Genomic DNA, 27,665 nt, shown 5'->3' with positions numbered 1-27,665 from the left:
TAAACACAAACTTAAGATAAATTTAATGGAAAAAACGTTTGTTACAGAAATTAACAATGCTTACCAGTCTTTAAACACCATACACATTATTAATATATATTGTATATTTCCAACCAACTCCATTCTTAGGCTCAATTTAAGAAACACAATTGTAACAGGTTTTATACAAAAAATACTTCACTTCTAAGAAAGTAGACAAACTGCACAAAAACAGTACATGTATAATGTGCATAGCAAGATAGCTTGAAGCGTCTATGTATGGCTTTCTTTAAAATAAAACTATTGGGGAAAAAGGCCCATTTGGGACCTAATGTTACAGTTGACGTATGTAAACTGTTTCACATCTTTTAGGCACTTGCTAACAATAGTGTTCAATCCCTGAAAACTGAATTTATATAAAAAAAAAATTATACATCTGAAATAAAACCCCCCAAAATAACATGGGTAAAGTCTTATATACTCCTTTTAAATTAAACAATGAGTTTTATTAGTGCATGCACAGAACTAAATTGAAAGAAAATAAACTTTTTATCTCAAAAACTTTCTGTGCAAAATTTACATAACTGAAAGGTACAAAAATATGTACAGGTTTAAATTCTTTGTTATATACAGAAGAGAAGCCCTGAAGTTTCCATTCAATCAATGAAAAACATCATAACACTTGTAGTAACAATGTAACAAAAATTATATAGTAATTTTTTAATACAAGAACCCCATTATCCAATGATCCAACAAAATTTGACCCAAACTTACAAAGTGAGAAGTTTAAATCAATGATTCTGTTGTCATGAAAACATTCCTTTTTAAAATTCTACCTGTTGGGCATATCCCTTCAGAATCTGTCCTGAAGTTTTATGCATTGTCACTGAGTCCACTATTAATGCTTCTTCATTTCCAACTGCAAACAACCAGTACATAATCTGCTTTGGGTTGTCAGTCATACTGAAACGTTGCTAACAAAAAATGGTTTGTCCCAATTGGACATATTCAGACACTAATAATAAACACAAAAGTATGATTTACTTTGTTAATCTTGCTTCAAAATATTGTTTCTGAGGAGTAATTTTTAATTTTTGAGAAAAGCCATTCCCTTGGAAGTGCTTCTACGTTTCACTTTTTAAAGGGATGGCAACTAAGAAAAAAATTGGCCACTTGGTTTATGATGGGACAAACAACTTAAATCAAAGGAATGCCAAAAGTGAGTATAATCAAATTCAGAAAAATATTCAAGTTCTTTAAATGAACTTCAAACTAGATGAATAGAGGTTAATTATTCTCTCAAGACTGCCCATCTACTGCAACACGAGCGCCATTTAGAAAAAGAAAATCTCCTTGGAAAGGTGTTCCACTCAATGACGTGCGAGACAGCTTACAAGGAAAAAAGACCTACTCATCAAAAACTTTTACCAAGCATCATATGAGGTGTAATTGTAGTGAGTTAAATGTACTCTCAACGGAGCCTAGTTACCTTCAAAAGAACTACATCTTGCAGGAGAGTAAGTTCTTTACCTAAGCTCTCTTAGAGTATCTTCATGAATGACGAGAAACTCCTTCGGTTGCATAGTGAAAGAGCTCTCAACCTTTTCAGAGGAGCTATAGTTATCAAGATTCATAAGGCTAGTGGAAGAGAGGGAATGGGGCTGTCAGCTGCTACTCTCTTTACTAACAGTCACTAAACTTGGAAAACTGTTTCACCATACTTTTCTTTAGCCTTAACTTCCCAAAAACACATATTTAAAAAAATTAAATCAAGGTAAATCTGTGATTAGTTTCTTTCAAAACTAATGTGCAGTGATGCAACTAATGTGCATTTTCAAATGCAACACTGAAACTTTTGCTCATCCATGAAATACAGCTAACTTTTAAATGTTTAATTTTGGTGCTATATTGAAGTAAAAAATGTCTGCATGGAGTAACCCAACTCACTATTTTCTTCTAAGGTAATTTTACTTTTCCTTGGTAATTATTCTAACATGTTCCAATCACGAGTAGCTTCCATTAAATGCCTCTGTCCATGACCAGCCCAAGCATCCTGATTGTCAAATACTCTACCGCAAAACCAACAGTTAAATTTAGCCTTCAGAGTATTTTCAGAGGTAGTTTTCACAATCTGGTAATTGTTTTTGCTTGTCTTTTTGAGAGTTAACTTTAGCACAAATCTTTCCTTCACAGAACTAACAGGTTTAAATGTTTTGTGCCTCTTAGGAAAATCGTCGTAAGTTGTTTCAGAAGGGTTACAACAAACGGGTTTCAGTAAAGCATCGATAGTTCTCTTCGACAATGAAACCTTAAGAACGCGTCCATTAAATTTAGCAACAGTTTTCATTACATTTACTACTTCTGGGGAATCTGCATCAGGATGATTCAAAACTACAACTGGTTGGTTTCTCCTAGGACATTTCACAAGCTGTTTGGAACTAAAGGGGAAAAGCCGCAGAGTTCTGACTGTATCTTTTGAAAGCCTAGGTCTGTTGAATTCAAATGATTCAGGGATACTTTCAGGCTTTGCTTTTTCTTTACACTTTCTGTGTAAGGCTTTTTTTCTTGGAGGTTCTTGGTAACTATCTCTACACTTGCGTTTACAGTTTCTGCTTCTAGATACAAAAGCAGTTTCAGAATCTTGACTTCTTACATGATTTTTTATTCTTGAAACTTTTCTTTTCGAAGTGTTTTTCTTATTGAAGTTTCTCTCAATTGTACAATTTGTTTTACACCTTAATACCCTGGCCTCTGAATGGTCGGTGATACATATTGGCTCCTCAGAAGATTCTGGGCATGTTGCAGTAGAAGTTATCACAATTTCGTTTGCTGGCATCATATCATCTAGTAAGAAGGGTAAGGCATCTCTAGAAGATTCTGGCTCTTTCTGCTGTCCTGTAGTCTGGTTAGATGGTACACTGTCTTTCTGCAATGAGGATCCAGTGTTGCTTACTGACAGATTACTAGCAGCAGTCACATTTAAAACAGGGTTAAAAATTTTCAGCAATATTTTTTGTGGTGTTCCTTCAGGTTTCTTTGGCTGTATATTTTTCAAGCAAGTACTATTTTGGACTAATTTAGGTTTAAGCAGCTCAGTCTTATTTGGCATCACACACTTTAAAAAAACAGCTTGTTTGCCATCAGGCAAAAAGGTATAAAGAGGTGGTTTTGGAAAAATCTTGTTCTGTGGTTTTACTGAATCGGAGATATTCAACTTAGTGCCCTGATGCTCAGGTATTATATGAGTAGGAACAGCTTTCACTGAAGAATTTGCTGGCGTTTTAATAATATAAGGGCCTTTAAATGACAAAGTATTTTCTGGGCTACTTTTCATGCTCACACAGCTGCCAATGCTGGAACAAAGTGCAGGGGTCAGACAATTACTGTTTTGTTCTACTTTTAAGAAAGGTGCTCTGCAAGGTTCCTTAGTTGTAGTTCCACAAGCTTGAGCACTCTCAGTTTTGACAGCAGAAACACCTTCAAGTTTCCCATTATTAAATGTTAAAATCATCCCCGGTTTCTTGTTTAAAAGGAGAGGAGCAGGGATACCTTGTGTATTAACCAACGGTCTTCTTGAAACATGGAATCTAGGCTTATTAGTAAAGTGCATGGGTACCAAAAAGCATTTTGGAGTCTGAACAAATATAGCCTTTCTTGGTTCTGAATTTAGTGGATTATGCACATAGAAAGAATGTGTTGTGGCTCGTAGTTTGTCTTTGACGAGCTGCTGTGTAATTATTGCATCTGACTGAGTCTTAGGCAATGTGCCAAAACCGAAACTTCTAGGGGTCTTTGAATCTCTCACATCCTGTGACAGCAGTTGCTTTTCTTTTCCACTACAGTTTAAATTCAGATCATCTGTAGGCCTACTAGTCCCCATACTACCAGATGGAATCGGGAAAAGGCCTTGTACTTTCAAGTCTTTTGAAGATTCAACTATTTTGTTTTCTCCCCCATGTTCCTGAAAAGACTGGGCACACTGAAGCGGAACATCTTTATCTGGAATGTTACTAGAGTCTTGTTTCACATCAGGTTTTGCTTTTAATACATCTAGAAGTAACTGGTTTAGTTCAGGTGGCAGAAGTTCTGATGCCTGCTGGCTCTGGAGTGAGAAAACAGATGTGATCCTAGGCATCATAGGTGACTCAACATTAGAAATGCCATCCCATTTAGGCTTTTCAGTCATGCTCTCTGAACTTTTATTTTCATTAGTGTATAGGTTTTGTCCATCAATGTTCTGTCCTTTTTCTAAAACACACTGTTCTTCGATTTCAGCTTGTGTTTTTAAAGTTCCATCTTTACTATTTAAAAGACTAATAGATGCTAACCGGCTATCTGGGTTTGAGCTCTCTTTCTTCACTGGTGATAAAACTGACTCACTTAAAACTGTCTTGCTGGATGAAGATTCTCTTTGAGGGTTTTCACACATTGCTGTTCCTGAAAACCTACGACGTTTATTAGAATTATTCACTTTTGAGTAATTATGAAAAGGTAATGATCCTTGACTGGAAGATTCAACAGGTAACTCAGAGTTGATATAATTAATGCAATAATTATGCATATCTCCACTGTTGTATGAATTTGGTTTGGCAGTACAGCTGACTTTATCTGGACTTTTAACTGTAGTACCTAACACCTCAGGGTGACATTGAGTAATATGACTGCCCCATAAGTCAACATTATCTCTTGTTTCTACTTTTGTGGTCAAATTCACTGATGCTGTAATCAAGTCTGACTCTACTGGTGAAGAAGATACACCTTTTTCATCATCCACTGCTGGAATAATATTACTTGTCTGAGAGAGCAAAGCCATTTCTTTTTCTGAAATTACCTTCCCTGAAAGTACAGGAGATGAAGATGAAAATGGAGGAGCTGCTTTCATGCAAACTGTGTCATTTAACTCAGCTGGTACTCCTGTTAAAAATGCAGTGGCATCCAAAGTCTGGGGCTGCAAAACTGCAGTACTGTCCCTTGCAGCACCTGACTGTGAGCCTGGTACACATGGATTCGGTTTAGTGGTAGGCAACAGTTTTATTACAATATGCTGCTTTCCATCCACCATCTTGAAGCCCATAAACTTAGCACTGTAGTTAGCAGGAATTGTTATTCTGTTGTTTTTTACCATTAACACTGTAGGTCCTTGTACAGCAGTCTTCAAGAAACCTGAAGTAGAATTTGATCCCTCTTGAGCTCCATTACATTGTCCAGTGGACACAAGAGTTGGTTTTCCCAACTCTGACTCAGCAGGTTTATCATTATTCTCACAGTATAGTCTTTCATGCTTTTCTTCATTTACATGTTCCTGAACAAGATGGCCTGGGTCTTCAGATGTAGCCTGTGTTCTGTTCACTTTTTTAAGCACTTGAGTATTTTTTTCTATACTTCTGTCACTTGCATTGTTGACTTTCTTGCGTCTCCAGAATGTCTTCCTTGATGCACCTATCTTGTATCTTTTCAGTATTAGTTTAAGTCCTGCCGAAGACTTCGCCATCCTTTTTTCATATTTGTCCTTTTCCAGTTTTTCTTTCGCATATAAATGTTCTTTGTGCAAAGTTATAACATGTCTTACAAGGTGCTCTCTCCTGGTAGCACCATAGCTACAATATTGACAAGTGAAGGGAAATGTACCAGAATGAATATAAAGGTGCTTCTGAAGTTCTCCTTTGGTTAAACATATATAATGGCATTTACCACATTTATAAAGGATTTCGTTGTGTCTATGGATATGCTGAACAAATGTGCCAACATCCTGGGTGGAGAACTCACACTTTTCACACTGAAAAGTACCATTTACACAATGTGTGGATGAAAAATGCTTTGTTAAGTCTAATAAAGTATATAAATTCTCATTGTTACAAATGTCACATTTTACTAAAGTGATTCTATGAGTTCGTCTGTGTTGTTTAAATACCTGGAAGTCATTTGCTGAAAAACTGCACATCTCACAAGGATAGGAAGGTAATTCACCATGGTGCCACATTTGAAAGTGTTTCTGCAAATCATTTGGGCTATACCGGGTGCTATCTCGGCACTTTAAACAACTGAAATTGAGTATTTTTGCAGACATTTTTATACCTTCGTCAACTCTCTCAGATTGATGAAGCAACATACACTCTTCTACAGAGCTTACAGTCTTTACATTGATAGATTTTCTTGCAGTCTGTGGCTTGTGTTGAAATAATTTTCTGTATTTGTCAACTTCATGTTTCAATAGGACTTCATTTGGAATATGTATCTTCGGCAAAACAATTTTCACATTTTTTAATCCATAATGAAAACTACTTTCTGAAATGTTTGGTTTAAGTTGGTTCTGAAATTTTGGTTCTGAAATTTTTGATCTCAGACTATCAACTACCTCATTTTTCACATCATAATCTTTTTTTAAAGTATTTTGTTTTTCATCAAAAAATAGATGTTTCTGTTCAGATGGCATGATTTAAAAATAAAACAAAACAATCTCAATTCTTTTCTTCCTGAAAATTCTTGAAGTTACTTGTAATTTGAACAGGAAACAATACTGTGCCGCAACATCTTCAGAATACCAGGATTTTCCCCACATTAACTCACCTAAAATTAAACAAAGAACTGAAATTTTCATCACAGAAGTATCAGTAAAATTCATTTTAAAGTTCATTTTGACACAAAGCAAGAATGCTGATCAAACAAATAAAAGATATAAAAGACCTGTTAAGTAATTTAAAAGTAGCTTACCAAAAAGTAAGTCTGAAGTAGAAATAACACTAATCTGGACCTCAGGAAATACAAGCTTTACTTTCGGCTCTGCTCTGTGACACTGGGCAAGGTTTGACTTCTCTGCACCTCAGTTTTCTCATCTAAAGAAAACCACAATTGGATAAACATCTTTAAGCTCTAAGATTTTATATTAACTTGACACTATAGTTTTTAAACAAGATTTTTAAAATCTCAATAAGAGAGCCCTATAAACTTAAGTCCCACTTACACACGTGGTTCCAATTATACACATATACCATTAACTTTCTCAGTTACTTAGTTGACCCATAGCTTTTACCTTGTGAGAATTAAAAGACTTCTCTCTAGATTTTCTACTTCACTAGTGCCTCAGGGATAATTTATGTTTAAAATAAAAGTTTCACTCATCTAACAACAACAATAACAAAAAGACATTATCTACTCTCTCAAGTTATCATGGCTAACTGGTTTAAAAAAAGTAGAAATTAAAAGGAGGAGTACATTTCCCTGGGGTACTCCTAAATCTACTTACTACCTTTCTGGTTCCCTACCATTTTGGCTTTTTCTTTTTTTATCCCTAGAACTAAGGCAGATGGCAGCAAGGAAAGTCCTTGGCATTTTAGAATGTACTCATTACCATCTGCCTCCATTAATTTAAAAAATTACTGGTTTGTGTTACTCTAAGCAAATCTCAATTTCTGTGTTTTAGTTTCTTCACCTATAAAATGAAAAAAAGAAGAAGAAAATTACCCCTACCTATGTAACAGCATCCTGTAAGGTACCATATAAACTGTAGCTACCACCATTACTGTATGTACTTACCATGTGTGAGACATTATGACAAGGTGCAGAGGACAAAAAAACTGTAGAATTAAAAAGATGTTCAGTGGTTCAGTGGTTAAAACTCCAACCTTTGGATGTAGAGGGTGTGGGTTCAACCCCTTGTCAGGGAACTAGGATCCCGTATGTTGCATGACACAGCCAAAAAATAAACAAATAGATAGACAATATATTGCTGAGAATGGAATCTGAGCACCAAAGGTTCAGTAGCAAAAATATCAAATGGTGCATTACAAGAATTATATTTTCTTACTTTCATGTTCTTAAATATGTATATGACTAATAATTAGATAAGCTAAAAAACTAAAGTATAAATCACAGTAAGCTTCATCCACAATGTCTATCCAAAGGTCTCACCTCTAAATTCCAATTAATCTAAGTAACTAGGAACTTCACTGTTTCAAAAATCCTTCACTGAGGGACTATAATTAAAAGTTACATTACATTACTATTAAGAGGCCCTTTGAGTATCTCTCAAACTTAAAAATTTGGTTGTGTCTAAAAAAACACCTTCAGTATTGAAAAAAAAAAAAAAAAATATATATATATATGCTAACCTGAAAATGAATTCATTAGAAGCGTTTGAGTTTACTGAAATTTTTTTTTACATACTATTCCTAATACAGTAAAAAAAAAAAATGTGAAACTTTTACTATATTATTTAAAGCTAAATGTAAAACTTTTTCTTCAAAAGTGAGAAAAATAATAAAGGACTAGAAAAAAGTTCAGTGATAACCTGGTGGATACTTCACAACAACTAAGAAAATTCTCTACAGAGTGTCACATTCTCAACAGTGACAAGCATCATAATCAACTATGGTGTTTTCACTACACCAGACTCTGAGCATGGGGCTCAAATATGTGAAACTTCTTAAACACATTGAGTAATAAGTCTTTCACATTTGCCAGAATATCATATTGTGGTCATTCCAGACTATCGATACCCAGGCTTTTCTATTTCTATATATAATCAAGAGGAGTCTGTATCACAGGTTTCATTACAAAAGGCAAATTGCTTCTTATAGTATATGTTACATGTCCAAAAATGTGTACGTAATGCTAAAAACCACACATTTTGATAAAATTTCTAAAGATCATCAACTTCATTTCAAAATACCTATATAATTTAAAATTTTTCTCATGAAAACACATATCCCAAAGGACGACAACAAGTATATGACTTAAATAATTCAATCAACTAATACTAAAAAAAATCTATTATAAATATGATACATTTTGATGAGTGCTACTGAGAGATCCCAAAAACATGGTTGCCACCCTTAACTGCAGCTTGTAATCTAAAGGATGAGGTGGGGCATATACTTATGTTAATACTTGGCTTATTCAGAGTTGACCATCCAGCAATAAAACAGAAAAATTTTAAAGCAGAAAATAAATAGGATACACGGCAGCCAAAACAGATGCCACACAGTTCATCCATTAGAGTGCAAGTCCTTTCCACACAGACAAAACAACACTGAAAAAAGGAACCACCTTACTAAGAAATTCATTTAGCTTTTACTTAAGTCTGATAACTGCTAATAAATTAATGTTGAATGTGATTATTTTTTATATTTAATATATGACATGTATAATATAGCACCAAAAGAGATTAGTATTTTACGTATCTTGGGGTTTATTTGCCCTCAAATTTTAAGTTTGGAGAATCTCTTTTGTCAAATCTTCAACTATGTTCAACCTGTTTTCTGTGAAGGCAATCAAACACGACATCTGGTACCAAATTTTATAAGGATTGCCACCTATGGGGAAAAAATGTGTTCCATTTTTTAAAAAAGGAAAGAAATTTTAATCTTTCAACCTATTAGCTAATACTCTTTTCACTACAGACCACTCTCTATCTTACCAACAAGGACTACTGACTTTAAATCCCTTATTTAAATTACCGCCTTCTATATATGTATTATTATCTCATAACACAACCAACATCTTCTCAAGCCTTAAAATAATACTATTTGTTTAAAGTATGACTGGCCCTTTTTAAAAAGTAACCCAGAGTGTTTGCTGCATCAAGATGGCAACTCAAGCCATTTGATGGTCTTCCTCTCCCAGCTGCTCACTGAAATATAAACTAAAAAATGTAATTTTAAAGGTTCTATAATATGTCAAGAATCTAAAATATATTCCATAGAGATGCCACAAGGTGTTTGGAAGGTTAAGGTCCAGAGAGAGAAAAGTGAAAACAAATGCTGAAATAGCAACCCTTTTAAAGCAATACTTTCAAAGAGGAAGCACACTTCCCTGGTTGAATGAAGGACATTCATTCAACCAATATGCAGTAAGTGTCCATCATGTTCTAAGTAAAGAAGTACTGATTCCAGCCACTCCTTCTCCTATACATACCTTGGGAGAGAAGTGAGGGCTTGAGAGGAAGACTGCATGAAGCACTTTCGGGTGACAGAAGGCTCCAGCTCAGGTATGGGAAGAGAACAAATCCAGAGCTTTGAGCTGGGTCCAGAGACGAGACGGAATTGAGAGTTGCTAGCACCAGCTGTCAGGAGAGATGTAAAGAGGCATCATTTCTGAATAAAAATACATCTTCCTAAACCCATGACCATCTTGTTCTGTTTAGGACTGCTGCTCTTCCTTTTTTTTTTTTCAGTTTTCAAGGTTTTTTTATTTTTTTATTGTTATCATTATTATTTTTTTACTTTACAATGTTGTATTGGTTTTGCCATACATCAACATGCATCCGCCACGGGTGTACACGTGTTCCCCATCCTGAACCCCCCTCCCACCTCCCTCCCCATACCACCCCTCTGGGTCATCCCAGTGCACCAGCCCCAAGCTTCCTGTATCCTGCATCAAACCTGGACTGGCAATTCGTTTCTTATATGATATTATACATGTTTTAATGCCATTCTCCCAAATCATCCCCCCCTGCCTCTCCCACAGAGTCCCAAAAACTGTTCTATACATCTGTCTCTTTTGCTGTCTCACATACAGGGTTATCATTACCATCTTTCTAAATTCCATATATATGCGTTAGCAAGTCATGCTGGGAAAACTGGTCAACCACTTGTAAAAGAATGAAACTACAACACTTTGTAACACCATACACAAAAATAAACTCAAAATGGATTAAAGATCTAAACATAAGACCAGAAACTATAAAACTCCTAGAGGAGAACATAGGCAAAACACTCTCCGACATACATCACAGCAGGATCCTCTATGACTCACCTCCTAGAATATTGGAAATAAAAGCAAAAATAAACAAATGGGATCTAATTAAAATTAAAAGCTTCTGCACAACAAAAGAAACTATAAGCAAGGTGAAAAGAAAGCCTTCAGAATGGGAGAAAATAATAGCAAATGAAGCAACTGAAAAAGAATTAATCTCAAAAATATACAAGCAACTCCTGCAGCTCAATTCCAGAAAAATAAACGACCCAATCAAAAAATGGGCCAAAGAACTAAACAGACATTTCTCCAAAGACGACATACAGATGGCTAACAAACACATGAAAAAATGCTCAACATCTCATTATCAGAGAAATGCAAATCAAAACCACAATGAAGTACCATTTCACGCCAGTCAGAATGGCTGCGACCCAAAAGTCTACAAACAATAAATGCTGGAGAGGATGTAGAGAAAAGGGAACCCTCTTACACTGTTGGTGGGAATGCAAACTAGTACAGCTACTATGGAGAACAGTGTGGAGATTCCTTAAAAAACTGGAAATAGAACTGCCATATGACCCAGCAATCCCACTGCTGGGCATACACACTGAGGAAACCAGAATTGAAAGACACGTGTACCCCAATGTTCATCACAGCACTGTTTATAATAGCCAGGACATGGAAGCAACCTAGATGTCCATCAGCAGATGAATGGATAAGAAAGCTGTGGTACATATACACAATGGAGTATTGCTGCTAAGTCACGTCAGTCGTGTCCGACTCTGTTCGACCCCATAGACGGCAGCCCACCAGACTCCCCCGTCCCTGGGATTCTCCAGGCAAGAACATTGGAGTGGGTTGCCATTTCCTTCTCCAGTGCATGAAAGTGAAAAGTGAAAGTGAAGTTGCTCAGTCGTGTCCGACTCTTAGCGACCCCATGGACTGCAGCCCACCAGGCTCCTCCGTCCATGGGATTTTCCAGGCAAAAGTACTGGAGTGGGTCGCCAGTGCCTACTCAGCCATTAAAAAGAATACATTTGAATCAGTGCTCTTCCTACATGTAAGTCAATTAGTATCTCTAAGCTGTCAGAAAAAATTATGTTAACTTTCCTGACTCTGTCTAACCAAAAACACTAAGAAAATCTTGGTTTATTCTCCAACAATACATCTCAGCTCCCAGTGCCATCTAAAAAGATAGCTGGCAGAAAATCACTGGATGCAGCAGCTCAAAAAAGGGAAAATAATTGAAACACTCAGAGAAACCTCACCCATTCTCTCATCCAGCATGAGAAACATAATTACAGTTAAAAGTTACTGCAGGAAAAAGGAGAAAGATTTACCAAAAAAATCAAGTAATGATTGGCAATCTCAGTAAGACCTGAGCTAGGATACTGAGGGGAAAAAAACAACACAACAACAACAAAAATACTGCCAGGAAAAGGAACAAAGTAGATGGGGGAGAAATAATGGTTTTGAAAACAATAGGAAAAAATTACATTGAGTTATTGCTTTCTTCTTGTTTTTTTTAAAGCCTTGAATTTTCAAAATCAAAGGCTCCCCAAATGCCAGGCAATATTATTAGTGTATAAGAAAATAAAACTCAATATCTAAACTTATTCTAGTAAAATGTTTCAGTTTAAAAGGTAAAAATGAAATTTTACCAAAAAAAGGTGGACAGAAAGTTATCTAAAAAGATATTCCCAACACCAACTTAAAGCAGACAACAATATTAATCAGATATTTTACTCACAATTCTAAATGCTAGAAGACAATGAAATAACAGTTTTAGAGTTCAAGAGAAAATAATTAACTCAAGAATTAATTCTATACCCAGGAAAACTGTCACATATGGGAGAAAAACACAATTTTAGATATCGGAATATTCAGAGAATACACTACATATATACTTTTTCTAGAAAGAAGTTTTAAGTAAATACTAATACTTCAGCAAAAATCAAATTTTAGTCAGAAAAATGACTATAAATAAATAATATGATATAGAAGAAGTATCTGTCAACTGTAACATCTACAAAAGAGAAGTATAATTTTTTGGTAAGTACAGTTAAGAAAAATAACAAATATATAAGAAGCCCTTAAAAAATTACAATGGGAAACAGAAGAAGTGACAATAACAAAATTCTAGATATTGGAAAGCAGATAAGTAGATAGTAAATGACCTGACACAATCAGGCAGACGGGGCGGGCGGGGGGGGGGGGGGGGGGGGGGGGGGCGGGGAAGCTAAGAACTAACCCATTTTATACTCTGAATCTCCAAAAGACTTAGGAACTGGCAAGCACCAAGTAACTCTGAGATGGGAAGAAAAGAGGAAGAGGAGGCTAAAACAGAAATTTGGAGAAGCTGGTTGAGTTTTGGTTGGATGCTAAGATTCTCTTCCCCACTCCATCATGCTGCTGCTGCTGCTGCTAAGTCGCTTCAGTCGTGTCCGACTCTGTGTGATCCCACAGACGGCAGCCCACTAGGCTCCTCTGTCCCTGGGATTCTCCAGGCAAGAATACTGGAGTGGGTTGCCATTTCCTTCTCCAATGCATGAAAGTGAAAAGTGAAAGTGAAGTCGCTCAGTCGTGTCCGACTCTTCTGGACCCCATGGACTGGAGCCTACCAGGCTCCTCTGCCCATGGGATTTTCCAGGCAAGAGCACTGGAGTGGGGTGCCATTGCCTTCCTCCTCCATCATGCTAGGTTACTGCTATTCCCCCACCACAGAAGTCACAGGTATTCTCTGTGGAAAAGTAAAACAGAATTTCTGATATACAGGATACCAGCACAGCTGAGTAAGTGGGCACCACACCAAAAGCTAGAGGATTAAATGACCATATACATATGAGACACAAACCCCATGCCATGCCCCAGTTAAAACAGGGCTAAAACACTGCTACTAAAGATGCGGTCTGCTGATAATACATGAGCCATTTGCCACCAGTCCATTACAATATTTGTACAGAAACTGAGATTAAGCATTTAGAAACTAAAACAGCAATTTTACAAGGTTAAGTTTGTCTGTTGAATCCAACAATAAAAATTTGAACTTGTTTGTATGCTTTCTTTTTAAAATTTTATTTTCCGGTAAGTGATATACTATGAGATACTAACAATAGGAATAATCTGACAACTTTCATAAAAACAGTTTGTAAAATATATGTATTTATTATAAACATTATAATTTCATAAAATAATATAAACACAATATATCTACATCTACATATATGCCTGGGGAGAAAGTACTTTAACTTCTGATTCACCCCTAGAAATCTATCCTAAAAGTAATAATCAGATGTTCATGGGAGCACTGTTTACAAAATCACAACATTAAAAATAATTAAAAGCCTACCAATAAATAAATAATGGTATTTCTATTCAATGGAATATTCTTCAATTTATAAAACAACACTGTAAACCCACGCTTAGTAATAGGGAAGACACATTAAGTGAAAAAAAAAAATCAAAACAGTAGCCATATCAGGATTTACTTTGTTCAACTGTTAATAGATGGTAGAGAACAGATGAATAAACAGACACATGGAGCCCTAAACACTCTTAGTAGTCAAGAATATATACATAGAATGTGTTTATAGTGATCACTGGTTATCCTTGGGTCAGTGTTTCTTAAAATGTCCTTGGATTACTATGGCCTCCACACTGGCATACTTCCTTATCATAGCACAAGCAAATAGCCTAACATTTGGATGTAACAAGAATAATTCCAAGACCACACTATTATGAAACTTTAAGAAAAAGCAGCATGAATCCATGAAACTTTTGGAATTCTCAAAGCAAGTGAGTCTGAGGTAAACAAACTGTTTTTCTTGAACAAACTCAAAACAATAAGCTTGACACCAATAAAAAAACTGAATGTTGACACTAAAGGTGGACAAGAAGTTAAAACAAAACAGGTATATTCAACGTACTCCTCTTATCAACACAGAAGTACCCAATCACATCCCTTCAGAAAAGACTGTTAACAGTTACAAAGCTAATGGCAAATGTAATACTCAGATAATGAAGAACTATGCTATCAGATGTTACTGTTCTTCATAAATTCATGCTATGAAATTTCTTTTAACAATTTGAGAGCCATAAAGTTATCTAAAAAGTAAGTAAAGGGAGCTGGCACCACCAAAATAGCAGTTATATATGCACTGTTGTTATACAAAAAAAGTTTTATGTATTTTATATAGAAAACAAGTGGTATTTAGTTAATAACATGATTCCTGATCTAGGTATACTGTTAAAAGAATAAAAATTATAACATCAATCTAAATTTGATTTTTTTTCTATATACTGTACAAAAAAATAAATATCAAGTATAATGTTGAACTGTTTTGTATTAGTTAAGTATATTATTCTTTAATAAAGCACTGGTTTTAATCTGACAAAATTTTATCTATTTTTATTTTCTTTTTTAGTCCTCTCATTAAGTTTTGATTTGGTATGGAGAATTTGTAAAATCAGTGAGGATACCTTCCATCATTTCATCTGCTCTGGAATAGTTCAATAAACATGAGATATGCCCACTCTTTAAAATTACACAGACTGTGCAAATATACCATATGGGCCTGGGACATCTTTAAATTTTAGACATTATAATCTTTGCAAGTTCTTCTATGGTTTCTGGGATCTTTGAGTTTTCTACTGCTTAAATCACTTTTGGCAGTTTATGTTTTCCTTGAAAAAAATCAACTTCCTTCACATTTTTAAAATATACTCCCCCAGAAAAGTTACTTTTAACAATCTATCCTACAGAAATAAAAGCAAAACATATAGATATGTACCTTAAATACATACCTTAAGCACTTAAATGCCCATGAATAAGAAAATTATTAAGTAAATTATGGAATATCCACATGAAAACAACATAAAGAATGAGGTGTATGTATTGAATTGACTTGTGAAATTTTTTTAGTTTTCAAAAAAGGAAGTTGCAGATTAAGGCATTTAATATATTTTTAAATTAACAGGGAAATCCTCATTTTTACATCAGAAGGAAAGATTCTATGAGTACATGTTTGTAAACAAATAAGTCTATAGTAAAGATACCCTTTAAGCTAATAACAGATTAAAAAAATTTTTTTAAGGAATGACAGCAGAGCAAAGCAAAACAAGATAAAACAAAACAAAAAACAAAACAAACCAAAACAACAGGAAAGTAATCATCAGATCTCCTAAGAACCTTGACTAAAACCTAGGGAGTAATATCACTACAAGTTTTTACTGAGACCTGCCCATATTCCCACCCCACTCTAGTACTCTTTTGCTTGGAAAACCCCATAGATGGAGGAGCCTGGTGGGCTGCAGTCCATGGGGTCCCTAAGAGTTGGACACAACTGAGCGACTTCACTTTCACTTTTCACTTTCATGTATTGGAGAAGGAAATGGCAACCCATTCCAGTGTTCTTGCCTGGAGAATCCCAGGGACGGGGGAAGCCTGGTGGGCTGCCATCCATGGCGTCGCACAGGGTCGGACACGACTGAAGCGACTTAGCAGCAGCAGCCCATATTCCTGCCCTTGAATTCTAGGAAATGGGCTTCCCTGGTAACTCAGACTGTAAAGCGTCTGCCTACAATGTGGGAGACCCAGGTTCGACCCCTGGGTCGGGAAGATCCCCTGGACAAGGAAATGGCAACCCACTCCAGTTTTCTTGCCTGGAAAATCCCATGGACTGAGGATCCTGGTAGGCTACATTCCATGGGGTCGCAAAGAGTCGGACACAACTTCACGACTTCACTTTCACCTTCAATATTGGGTTGGCCAACAAGTTCACCTGGGTTTTTCGGTAAGATGTTCTGGAAAAACCTGAACAAATAATTTTGGTCAAACCCAATATCATTCCCCCTATTCAGCTGATGGGCTTCCCTTGTGGCTCAACTGGTAAAGCCACAACTTCCTTTGTGGCTCCACCGGCAACGCAGGAGACCTGGGTTCGATCCCTGGGTTGGGAAGATCCCCTGGAGAAGGGAACAGCTACCCACTCTAGTATCCTGGCCTGGAGAATTCCATGGGTCCATGGGGTTGGAAAGAGTCAGACACGACTGAGCGACTTTCACTCTCACTTTTCAGCTGACACTAGTGTAAACTGACTTAAGCTACTAGGTATTACTTGTAACCAAAGGTTCTTAAGACTTGAAGTTAACAGATCAATGTTGACTGTATCTACTTCACAGAAAGGTAGATTTTATAACAATCTTTTAGAGAGTAGCAGGGCTTAAACATGTAAGAAAGGAGCAAAGGTTATCAAGTTCAGAAAAACAAAAAGTAAACACTGCAAGAACTGTAAAATCTAGATTACAGAGAAAATGGGAGGTTAATTAAGAGGACCGTAGAGGACAAATCTGAACTTGAAAGGTAACAAGGAGCCATTCTTGTCAGTTCATGAGCAGAGTTACAGAAGCAGTATTTTAGAAATAGTATAGAATGCTACTAGAAAACAGAAAGCAAGATATATTCGAGGAAGAGAGTAAAAACAGAAGGGAGAAAGCTAAGAGAACTAAGTGACAATCCAAATAAAGAGAGGAACCAGAGAACTGGCAGTGTTAGCATACCTTAGGAATCACACAGTAGGTACAGAGAAACTTTTAAAAAGATGATTCCCAAAGTAAAATGCCAAGGATAAAGACTTAGAGTGAATAAAAAGAACAATTCCTAGAGAGTTTTATTTTCTACAACAGATTAAAAAGCAAAGACATTCTACAGTGTTCAGTTTTAGTGTAAACGTATCAAAAAGGAAGAATCTATGTGCTACTTACAACATTCCAGTTGCTTAAACATTAAACAAAGAACTAAAAACCTCTTGAGTTTAACTGACCCTATTTGTGACTCAGCATGTAGCTCTGTAACTTGTCACATTACACAGTTAGGAAAACTAGTCATTATTTTTTAAAACTATTGTATTTCTTGACTTAATTGAATTTTTTTTCTGCAGAGATAACCGAGTGCAGAATGGTCATATAAATATGCAACTAGAGATAAAACCAAGAGCATGCAGCAGGAAGAGCTTACTGAAAAACGTAAAGAACACACAAAAAAACTAAAACTTTTATTTTCAAAGCAGGATCTATTTTAGTGTCTTCAAAATAATAGCTATTATCTTTTCATGACTTAGAACATTTTGGGCTTACTCTTTTTGTAGCTGTTTAAAGTTTTTCAAAAGTTTACCCCAGAAGCTAATGCCTATCATATTTTGAAAAAGTAAAAGATTAAATTTTGTAGAAATTTATATTGAAGTTGGTTCCCTTCAAATCATTGTGGCCTAATGACCATCTTAAACACAAAAAAAGAGGGGGAAAAAAAGGTTAAGTATACAAATGTGATCAAGTACAGATACAGAAATACTAAAAATGCTAGTGTACATATGAGCCACATACCACTAAGGTAGGCTGGTGACACTGGTATACAATGAAGGAGTTTAAAATAAAAATTAAAACACAGAAGCAGTTCCTGGTTCAGATGAATCTTACTTCTTATTACTCTCTGAAACTACAACTGCTCACTGAATACACACACAGCCAATATACATGATGCTTTCTGCTCCCCTACATATCCACTTTCCTTTATGTTCATACTGTTTCCTTTCACCAGGCTTGTCATCCCCTTCTCTGCCTCTTCACTCAACTCTGGTCAAACTTTTTTTCTAATTCTACTTTCTACACAGACATGAAATCTTCTGCAACATACACCGATCTCTCCCTTCTCTGAATATCCATTTAAAGGACAGCCACTGTGCATCATTTTACTGCCAACTGTTTTAGAGTTACATCATTTCCTTTTACAAGTTTTACATCCCAAGAAAATTTATAAGCTTCTTAAAGACAAGTTCTATTTCATATTTATCCCTCACAAAACCCAAGAAGACTGGGTACACAGGGACCTAACAAATTCTAATTTGCTTATTATTTTCTTCTCTCCATCCCCACTGGCATCATCTTAGCCCACTGTCATCTCTAACTTGGATTAAAATGATAGTCTTCCTAACTGGCATTCATGCTTGCCCCTTGCCCATCACCCTTCTCTGAATCTATTCTCCACAATGGAGCAAAAGTCATCTTAATATAAAACAGATCACGGTGTTCTCCGCTTAAAATTCCTTAGGGGCTTCCCAAAGAACTTAGCAAGTAAAATACAATCTCTTGGCCAAGGCCTGCAAGGAACAGTGATATACGGTCCTGGACCTCTGTCTTCAACTTCATCTCACACCACTCTCCCCATCTGTAAATATACTCCAGGGCTTCCCTGGTGGCTCAGATGGTAAAGAATCCACCTGCAATGCGGGAGACCTGGGTTCAATCCCTGGATTGGGAAGATCCCCTGGAGGAGGGCATGGCAAGCCACTCCAGTATCCTTGCCTGGAGAATTCTCATGGACAGGAGCCTGGCGGCTTACACTCCATGGATTCACAAAGAGTTGGACATGACTGAGCGACTAAGCACACAGTACAAGCCACCATATATAGAGTCTCTCAGTTTCTCAAATACTTCTCTCCCATCTTTCTTATCTCAGGCCTTTCTCTGCACCTGCTACTCCCTGCTTAAAACAGTCTCTCTTCCATTCCTCAAATGACTAGATTCCTCTTATTTTTTAGGCAGTTCAAATGTCATCATCTCAGAGAGGCTTTCCTCAACCTATAAGCCATTCCTTCCTCAAACAAACAAAAAAACTGTTTTCTATTTTACCCCCTCATATTTATTTTTCTATAACATTTTCCCCTCTGGAAATATTTTATGTATTTGTCAATTTATTTCCCATCTGTCTCTACCACTGGAATAAGTGCTACATAAGTATATGGACTATATCTATCAGGTTTTTGGCCATATGGCCAGCATCTTGTACAGTGCTGGGCTTGCAGCTAGCACCAAATATGTGCCAGTCTTTGTTCTAAACACTGGGAATACAGCAGTGAATGGAAAAACAGACAAAAATCCCTCCCGTCATGGAGCTAACACTCTGATTATTTAGATAATAAACAATGTAGGTAAATCATATAATACAGTCAAAGGTGACAAGTGCTGTGGAGAAAAATAAAGCAGGGAAGGAGAGGCGGAACCAGAGAATTCCAATTTTAAATACAAAGTCAGGGAGACCTCACTTGAAAAGGTCTTATTTGAGCTAAGATCTTAAGGAGTTGAAGCAGACAGCATTCTAAAAAAGAAAGAGTAAGTGTCAACATCCTGAGTGTGCAGCATGCCTAACACATTCGGGGAATAGCAACAAGACAGTCAGTACCACGGGAACAGAAAGCACCATCGGGAAAGCAACCAGAGGAAGATGAGGTCAACGAAACAATGAAGACAGCTGCTGGAGCATTGTGGGTAGAGAAGTAACATGAGCTAAGTTGTTTTTTTAAAAGATCACTCTGGCTGCTATGTTAAGAACATGGTATTTGAGAAGGAGGTTAAAAACAGATGCTTCTCAGGTAGCTCTACTGGTAAAGAACTTGCCTGCCAAGGCAGATAGACGTAAGAGAAGCAGGTTCGATCCCTGGGTCGGGAAGATCCCTTAGAGAGGAAATGGCAACCCACTCCAGTACTCTGGCCTGGAGAATCTCATGGACAGAGGAGCCTGGCAGGCTGCAGTCACATGGAGTTACATGTGACTTGTCACATGGAGTTGGACATGACTGAAGCGACTTAGCATACACACAAAAACAGAAGCAAGGAGATCACTTTGGAGATTATTAGACTACAATTACCCAGGTAAGAGACGGTAACTTAGTAAAGACAATGATGCAATGGTCAGATTTTGAACATACTTTGAAGACTGAGACTACAGGATTTGCTAACAGACTAAATTTGGTCCATGAGAAAAAGAAACATATCAAGGATAACTCTGAAAGTTCTGACCTCACCAAGTGGAAGAAATGAGTTGTTATTTACTAAGGAAAGATGGTGTGAGGGTGGTAGGTTTGAAAAGTATATCAAGAGTTTGGTGTTGGCCATGTAGAATCTGAGATATCTAGTTGACATCAGAATCTGAGATATCTAGTTGACATCCAAGTGGAAACATGGAATGTATAACTGAAAACAGAGCTCTAGGTCTAAGATAAAATTGGAAATTATTAGTGTGTGTATAATGTGCATGTGTGTGTTATTTTTATAGGTAGAACTGGATGAAATCACCAAAGGATAAGTAAAAAAAGAGAGAAGTCCAAGGCCCGAGCCTTGAGATGTTCTAACATTTAGAGGAAAAAGAGAAGAGCTGGTATGACTGAAAGAAAAGACCAGTGAGAATGAAAGTAAATTAGGAGACTGGTACCCTCAAAGCAAACTGAAGAAAGTGGTTCCAGAATCATAACGATCAACTCTGTCAAATAAGATGAAGACTGAGAACTGACCGCTGGACTTTATGCCAAGAGTGCTAGTGACACTGATTAGAATGGTTTCAACTGGAGTTATAGAGAAAGGCTCACAAGTATTAAGAGAAAATGGGATGCATTTAAGAGACGCAGAGATGTAGTACAGATAACTCAAGGAATTTTACTACAAAGGACCAAGAAACAGAGGAGCTGGGAATTTTTTGTTTGTTTTTTAAAGGTAAAAGAAATGATAGTAGGATTGCATGCTTATAAAAAATGACCCAGTAAAATTGTTAAAATCACTGAAGGAAGAGAGAAAGAAAAGAAATGTAGTGGCAATGTCCTTCAAGCTCCAATACTTAGGCCACCTGATGCAAAGAGCTGACTCATTAAAAAAGACCCTGATACTGTGAAAGACTGAAGGCAAGAAAAGGGCAGAGAGGACAAGATAGTTGTATGGCATCACTAACTCGATGGACATGAGTTTGAGCAAATTTTAGGAGATGGTGACGGACAGGGAAGCCTGGCATGCTGCAGTCCATGGGGTAGCAAAGAGTTGGACACAACTGAGCAACTGAACAATGAACAAGAACAAAGTAATCTCCTTCAGTAAGTGAGAAGAAATGTAATCCAGTGAGCAAGTGGGAGAGTTGAACTTAGAAAAGAATAAAGATAATTCATCTACAGTTACTGGAGAGAAGGAAAAAGATGTCAGCAGGTGGGTAGATGTTATTGTGAGAGGTCGTGGAATGAAATGTTTCATTAAGTCTACGACAGGGGTTGGCAAACTATAGTCAACAGTCAGTTCTGGCCTGCTGCCTGTTTTTGTAAATTAAGTTTCACTGGAACACAGCCACATTCATTCATTTACATATTGCCTATGGCTACTTTGGTGTTACACAACAACTGGCAGGTGCAACAGAAACTGTATGGCCCATAAAACCTAAAGTATATACCACCTAGTCATTTCCAGCCAAAGTCGGCCACCCTGGCATACTAGAATACAACAGCATTTAATGAGAATGACACATTAACCTATACATCATTCCTAATATCTGGAGTAATCAAACATTAATTTCACTCCTTATCTCTTTTCAAATATTTTTATAACTACTGCTACATTAGTTTTGAACCAGCTTTATCTCTAGGGATGGAGTGTGTTTCATCACTGTACTAAGGGCATTTTTCAAAAAGGAGGCAGTAAGAAGAAATAAACTAGTGGCACATAAAAACAAAGAACACCATTTCAGGTTCATTACTTTTCTAATTTTCAAGGCAGATGGATGGATTAGCAACAAGATCTTTTCCATGACAAATAAATGTACACCCACTTGAATCAACTTATTTTATATCTTAGCATCACAAAATGGCATCACACTGAAAGAAATACAAGCATTTTACTCAAAGAAAGCCCCAGTTCAGTAAAAAGAAGCGAAATTTCTGCCTGGCTTTCCAAATACCTCATATATAGGCTTACCTAAAACAGCCAGCCTTATTTCCCATTCTCTCTCATTTTCCCAAAATACAAATTGTTACTGTCAAACCAATCTCCTACCCATCTCGGATCAGCCCTCAATCATTCCATCTGTTCTTCAATTACTCTTTATGTCTATCAAAATCCAATTCTTAAGTCAAAATCCATTTGAAATTATACCTCCTTCAAAAAACTTTCCTAGACTGGGCCAGCCCTCACTAACCTTCTATCAGAACTCAGACTTACAACCCATACAACTGCGTTCATTGATCCTTTTAAGCTGTTTGTGTTATGTTTCACGTACATCAATCTGGATGCCTTAACTGAACTATAAGCACTCTGAAGACAAAGACATCCTCTTATACTTATATATTACTAAAAAGCCAAGTACAGCATGGATTATTCTCAACACATGCTTGTTGATCTATGTAACCTATTACATAAAAATGTGCTGTATTAGAGAAAGCCCACCATCCACTCAGTCTAGTATGTATAATCCTCACCTATACAGGCAGGCGCACATACTTGTACATACTACTATGTATTCAATTAATATTTGTAGGTTGAACAAAGAACTAAATACACGTACGGTGAATGAATGCATGCATGTATGACTAAAGGATAGCTCTTAAGGTAGAGGAAAAGGGCAAATTGTGGATGGATATGAATGACCAACTTGAAGTTACAGATCCTAAATTCCTAAGGGCCATATATTCATCAGGATGTTTTCTGCTACAATCCAATTCAAATTAATTTATATGCAGAATTTTGGTCCCAGGGACTGGAAAGGACACCAAGCTAGCAGACAGAATCAAAAGAAAACCACACATATCTGATACCATCGTTCCTGAGACTAAAAGTAGTACTCTATCTCCATCTATCTCCCATCTCTATATGGCTTCACTTTCATCTACTACAGATAGGATTCTCATATACATGGGAAAAGAAAGTCACTAGCATCCTCCCAGATTAACAATGTTTGAGAAAAGGGATCACCGTTCTCCCAGCATTCATACATCAATTTCTAAGGATTTTGATTGGCTCTGCTTGAGTAACAGGTAATCATTGTTGCAACAAGGATGACTGGGCAGAGTTGTAAGACGGACTGATAAGGTAAGCCACTAACTACTCATAACAGGGAATAGATGATTCCCAAATGAAGAAATACTGAGCTGATGAAACAACATACATGCACACACACACAAACACACACACACATATGTATATATATACATATACACATCTTCTGCCAGCCATAACCTCCAACAACTAGCAATTAATTAGGAATTGGTGATGACTTTACCATTATTTTGAAACTATTTGACTTTCCAAAGGGCCAATATAAGTTTTCAGCTATTAGTACTTCTTGAAATGAGACCCATGTGAAACCCACTTAATTTTCCTAAGCTTTAAGTCATGAACCTGCATTCCAATATTCTGACATCTGTTTCAAGCAATCATACCAATCACAATCTTAAAATTTTAGTCAGATTTTGTTCACAATTTTTAAGTTCAAATAATTCAAATCATTTTGGTCAATCACCATACAGCAGTCTCTTATTCATTATATTTGAAGCTCTCATTGTTCATCATGTTACTTTTTCTGAGTAGTTCGGCTCATACTTAGTAAAGAATACTCTTGGCACTCAGTATTTACTTTCTCTACTCAGGAGCAGCACAGTATCCATGAGAATCTCAAATGGTAAGAGATCAAACAAATACCATATAAGAAGAAATGACACAGGTAAAGAACATAAATGATAACCTGGTATCATTTACACCAGAGTTAGAGTTATGGGTATACATCTGGTGAGGGGAACTGTATGATACTGTGATATCCCAAAACCTACTGAATACAAAACAGCAGAGACACCTGTATTTCAACAGATAGATCAGCCATGTTTTTGTACAAGGGTACGGTATTTTCCACTGAGTGCAAAACGTTCCTTACATCACCATGGATTTGTTGGTAGGTATTTTTCCTTCTTTTTGTCCACAAGAGGATACTCAGATGACTGTTTCCAGGAAACCAGCCTTAACTCTGTAGTGTCCCTTTTCTGACTCAGATATCATTAATCACAATACAAATATACATTAGGTAATTTTTCTTTGGGTGCATTACTTCGCACTTACTAGAACAAAACACAAACACTCTTCTGACCATTTATACAGCTTCAAAACATCTTCCTACCATATTTATCTCCATCATTCATTACCCAGGAGCCCTATAACATCACCTTTACATTTAGAAGGATGATAAGAGTTAAAATCATCTTTAGATTTCTAGTGAAATATTAAAATTTCAACTATGAAAAAACCTACTTTTTTTGCTTACATTAACATGAAAACCCATGTGTATATTACACTTAGGCCAAAAACAAAACTATAACTTAACTCATATAATTATTCTATTCAGTCTAATATTAAAATATATTAACTTACTACTTAATAGATTGTATAGTATAGTACTTCAATCTTCACCATACCTCTTTCTTCAAGGAACAAAAGGCACACAATTTAATGCTTGGATAAAGCCACAATCAGGAACAGTGATCAAAAGGAGAGATGATATCTGGAAATGAAGACCAAAATTTAAAAATTTTGACTGCAAAAACACTCAGTAAAATGTTCTTAAGCTTTTGATTCAATTATGCTTCATAGTCAACATAGGTATATAAATTTGGAAAAAAAAAATCTCTGCACTTAAATAACCTATCATTGACATTCAGTGATAACATGTCATAAATTTACAAAAGTCACAAAACTCAAAGCTTAGAAGGGAGCTTAAAATCAACCTCATTATCTTCATTTATTACACGATAGGGAAAATGTCTTGTCCCAACTCACAAAGCGAGAATTAGAATCTGGATCTGATTCCAACCCAGATATCCTACCATGACAATGCTACCTCTTAATTCTCATTTCTAAGGTCCATGAAAATTGCTCACCATGTGAAGTCAATACCCCACACAGAAGCGAAATACTCATAGCCTACACACCTGGGATAAGATAATTAAGAAAATTTTCAACTTTAACTCTTTTCTTTTGTTTATAGTGTTTTGCCAAAAACTTTTAGTAGAGTAACTGAAGGAAACTGGGAAAGGTCCAAGTCTTTTACCACTAAAAAAAAAAAAAGTTGTATTAGGTGATCTACAGCACACAATGCTTCAACATGAACAATTACAAACAGAAAAGTAAACAATAAAAGTAAGTTAAAAGAGCAAAGTCAAATTGCAGACTTATTCTAAAATATATCCCGTCTGGAATGTTTCAAAATATAAACACTTTGGGGATCACAATACACCATATTGCTACCAGAGAGGATAGGAGAGGATCTGAAGTGTGATGATAAAAATCTCAATCATTTAAAAAGCTCATACATTATCAATGTGCACAGCAGATATTTACTCTGGTTGCTGTCCTTTTATCCTTCCCTAAAAAGACATAAAACGTTCTGAACTGATATTTATACTTCCATGGCAACAATAAAGAAAAATTTGGACGTGCAAAACAGGTTAGATACCTACATTTTCTCCTTCTCCACACTCTTGTTAATTTTCTGAATCTGGAACTTATGTACAAGAATTTTAACAAAAATCAACATGGTCTACTACGCTTACCGTCCTCGTGAAATGCTAATCCCCTGAAAATGTTAATACAAGGCAATGTCTTATTGAATTTCAAGGAAATTCCGTTTTGCTGAAAGATAATGAATCCACTTCAACTGTTTTGCAGTTAAACTCTGAAAGACGTTAGGGTATCTCATTGAATCAATTTAAGTGGTTGCTAAATGTTCAACTTGAAGACAAAAACTTTAGAATACACTGAAGTCAGATCCCTTCCTGCCTGAAAAACAATTCAACTTTATCAGTACACTAAGCCCAAAACATAGACGCTCAAAGTTAAGAAAATTCTCACCCTTATATACAGTTTGGTGGCACGTTTCATCACTGTGACAACCGTACAAAGTTCAACATTATTATGTATTCTTTAAACATTGACTTAATTTATTTTTCTACAGTTTTTTTAAGTTTTTATAGCCAAACATACCCAACGAATGTTTTCGCTAATAGCTCACAAACACTAAATGGTCCCAAACTTAAACCTTAAAAAAAAACTGAACCTTAATTTTTGCACTCAGAACCTTAAAGCTACCGTATCTGCTTCATTGGTCTACTTAAGAGTTACAACATTTACCTTATATACAGTCACCTTATATATCTTCAATTACCATAGTCTTCTAAGAAGACTGTCTACTTGACAATGAGGACCATCATGTTAAGAACAGACTCAAAATGGACCCTACGAGTAAGAAAGCCAGTTACAAAGAAATCCATCTGCCACTGGGTGTGGTTGGGGTCTGCACGGAAGAGCGCCCTTGGCCAACTCTGGAGAAGGGAACGCGCGCTAGAGAGGTGAGCTTATCTGGAAGGAAAAAAAAAAAAGATCTCCGAAGACCACAAACTGAACCCACAATGGGGAGCCGTCGAGTCCGGCTGCCTTGGGCCTGCGAACCTACAGCTCGAAGGGTGCAGTCTGAGGGGTACCCATGCAGTCTCCACCAGTCCCGGAACGCGCCGAGTAAGTGCTTCGAGCGCCGCGCGCCCCGCTCCGTCCCAAACACCGCGCCCGATCCGCCCCTTCCTCCGGGGTTCTGCTACCCCTCGGGCGCGCGGAGGCACACTGCGCCGCGTTCCCGCTCCAGCTCCTGGACTGTGGGGACAGTGCGGAGTTCGAAAAGCCCCGACGTAAAGCAAGCCCAGGCTAAAACGCTGAAGACTAGCTCTGGCAGGCTGCAAGAGCGCCGAGTCAAAGGACTGACTTCTCTAGAAAAACTTTGCGACAAGTTAGGCGGAAACGCTGAATGGCCGGGACTATTTAACAGACGCTTCCTATCACAAGAGGCGGAGCCCCGAGCGAGTTCGTGGGGGCTTTGTAGCCCCCACAAACTCGCCCTTTGCCCCCTGACTCGTTCTCTACAAGTCCCGGCATCCTAACAGGCCTGAGCGGCCCCGCTCACGGGGAATACCTGTCGTGGTCCCCATTGCCTGCGAGTCCCTGATGGCGGCCATTATGCTTCCATCCGGGTATTGCCGAAAAGCCGACCGGAGCGCTACCGGGAGCGCTTACTGCGCGGACGGATCCGCGCACCACCTGAGTCGAGCGGAAGAGGACGGAGGCCGGCAGGGTTCGCCCCTCACCCTGGTTAGACTAGG

At 37.0% G+C, this 27,665-nt stretch overlaps 1 protein-coding gene across 13 annotated transcripts; it reads right to left on the bottom strand.

Annotated features, from left to right (window-relative positions):
* ZNF518A (zinc finger protein 518A) lies at positions 1-27,616 on the bottom strand. Of its 13 annotated transcripts, none has more exons than XM_070780578.1 (6): positions 27,479-27,582; positions 25,449-25,569; positions 24,936-25,021; positions 9,892-10,039; positions 6,691-6,812; positions 1-6,546 (listed from the first exon to the last, which is right to left on the bottom strand). In XM_070780578.1, the coding sequence occupies exon 6, from the start codon at positions 6,410-6,412 to the stop codon at positions 1,964-1,966; it is 4,449 nt and encodes a 1,482-aa protein (XP_070636679.1). In that variant the 5' UTR covers positions 6,413-6,546; positions 6,691-6,812; positions 9,892-10,039; positions 24,936-25,021; positions 25,449-25,569; positions 27,479-27,582; the 3' UTR covers positions 1-1,963. The 13 variants fall into 13 exon arrangements, with proteins under 13 accessions (XP_070636679.1, XP_070636681.1, XP_070636683.1 ...); XM_070780580.1 differs by lacking the exon at positions 25,449-25,569 and adding an exon at positions 26,647-26,751 and having other exon boundaries at positions 27,479-27,559; XM_070780582.1 differs by lacking the exon at positions 25,449-25,569 and having other exon boundaries at positions 24,892-25,021; positions 27,479-27,616.
* Positions 27,617-27,665: the final 49 nt, after the last annotated feature.

The sequence above is a fragment of the Bos indicus genome, chromosome 26 (assembly GCF_029378745.1).
Source record: "Bos indicus isolate NIAB-ARS_2022 breed Sahiwal x Tharparkar chromosome 26, NIAB-ARS_B.indTharparkar_mat_pri_1.0, whole genome shotgun sequence".
In the NCBI taxonomy this organism is placed as follows: Eukaryota; Metazoa; Chordata; class Mammalia; order Artiodactyla; family Bovidae; genus Bos; species Bos indicus.
The sequence above is the reverse complement of the archived record's forward strand: the minus strand, read 5'-3'. Positions and strand labels throughout refer to the sequence as shown.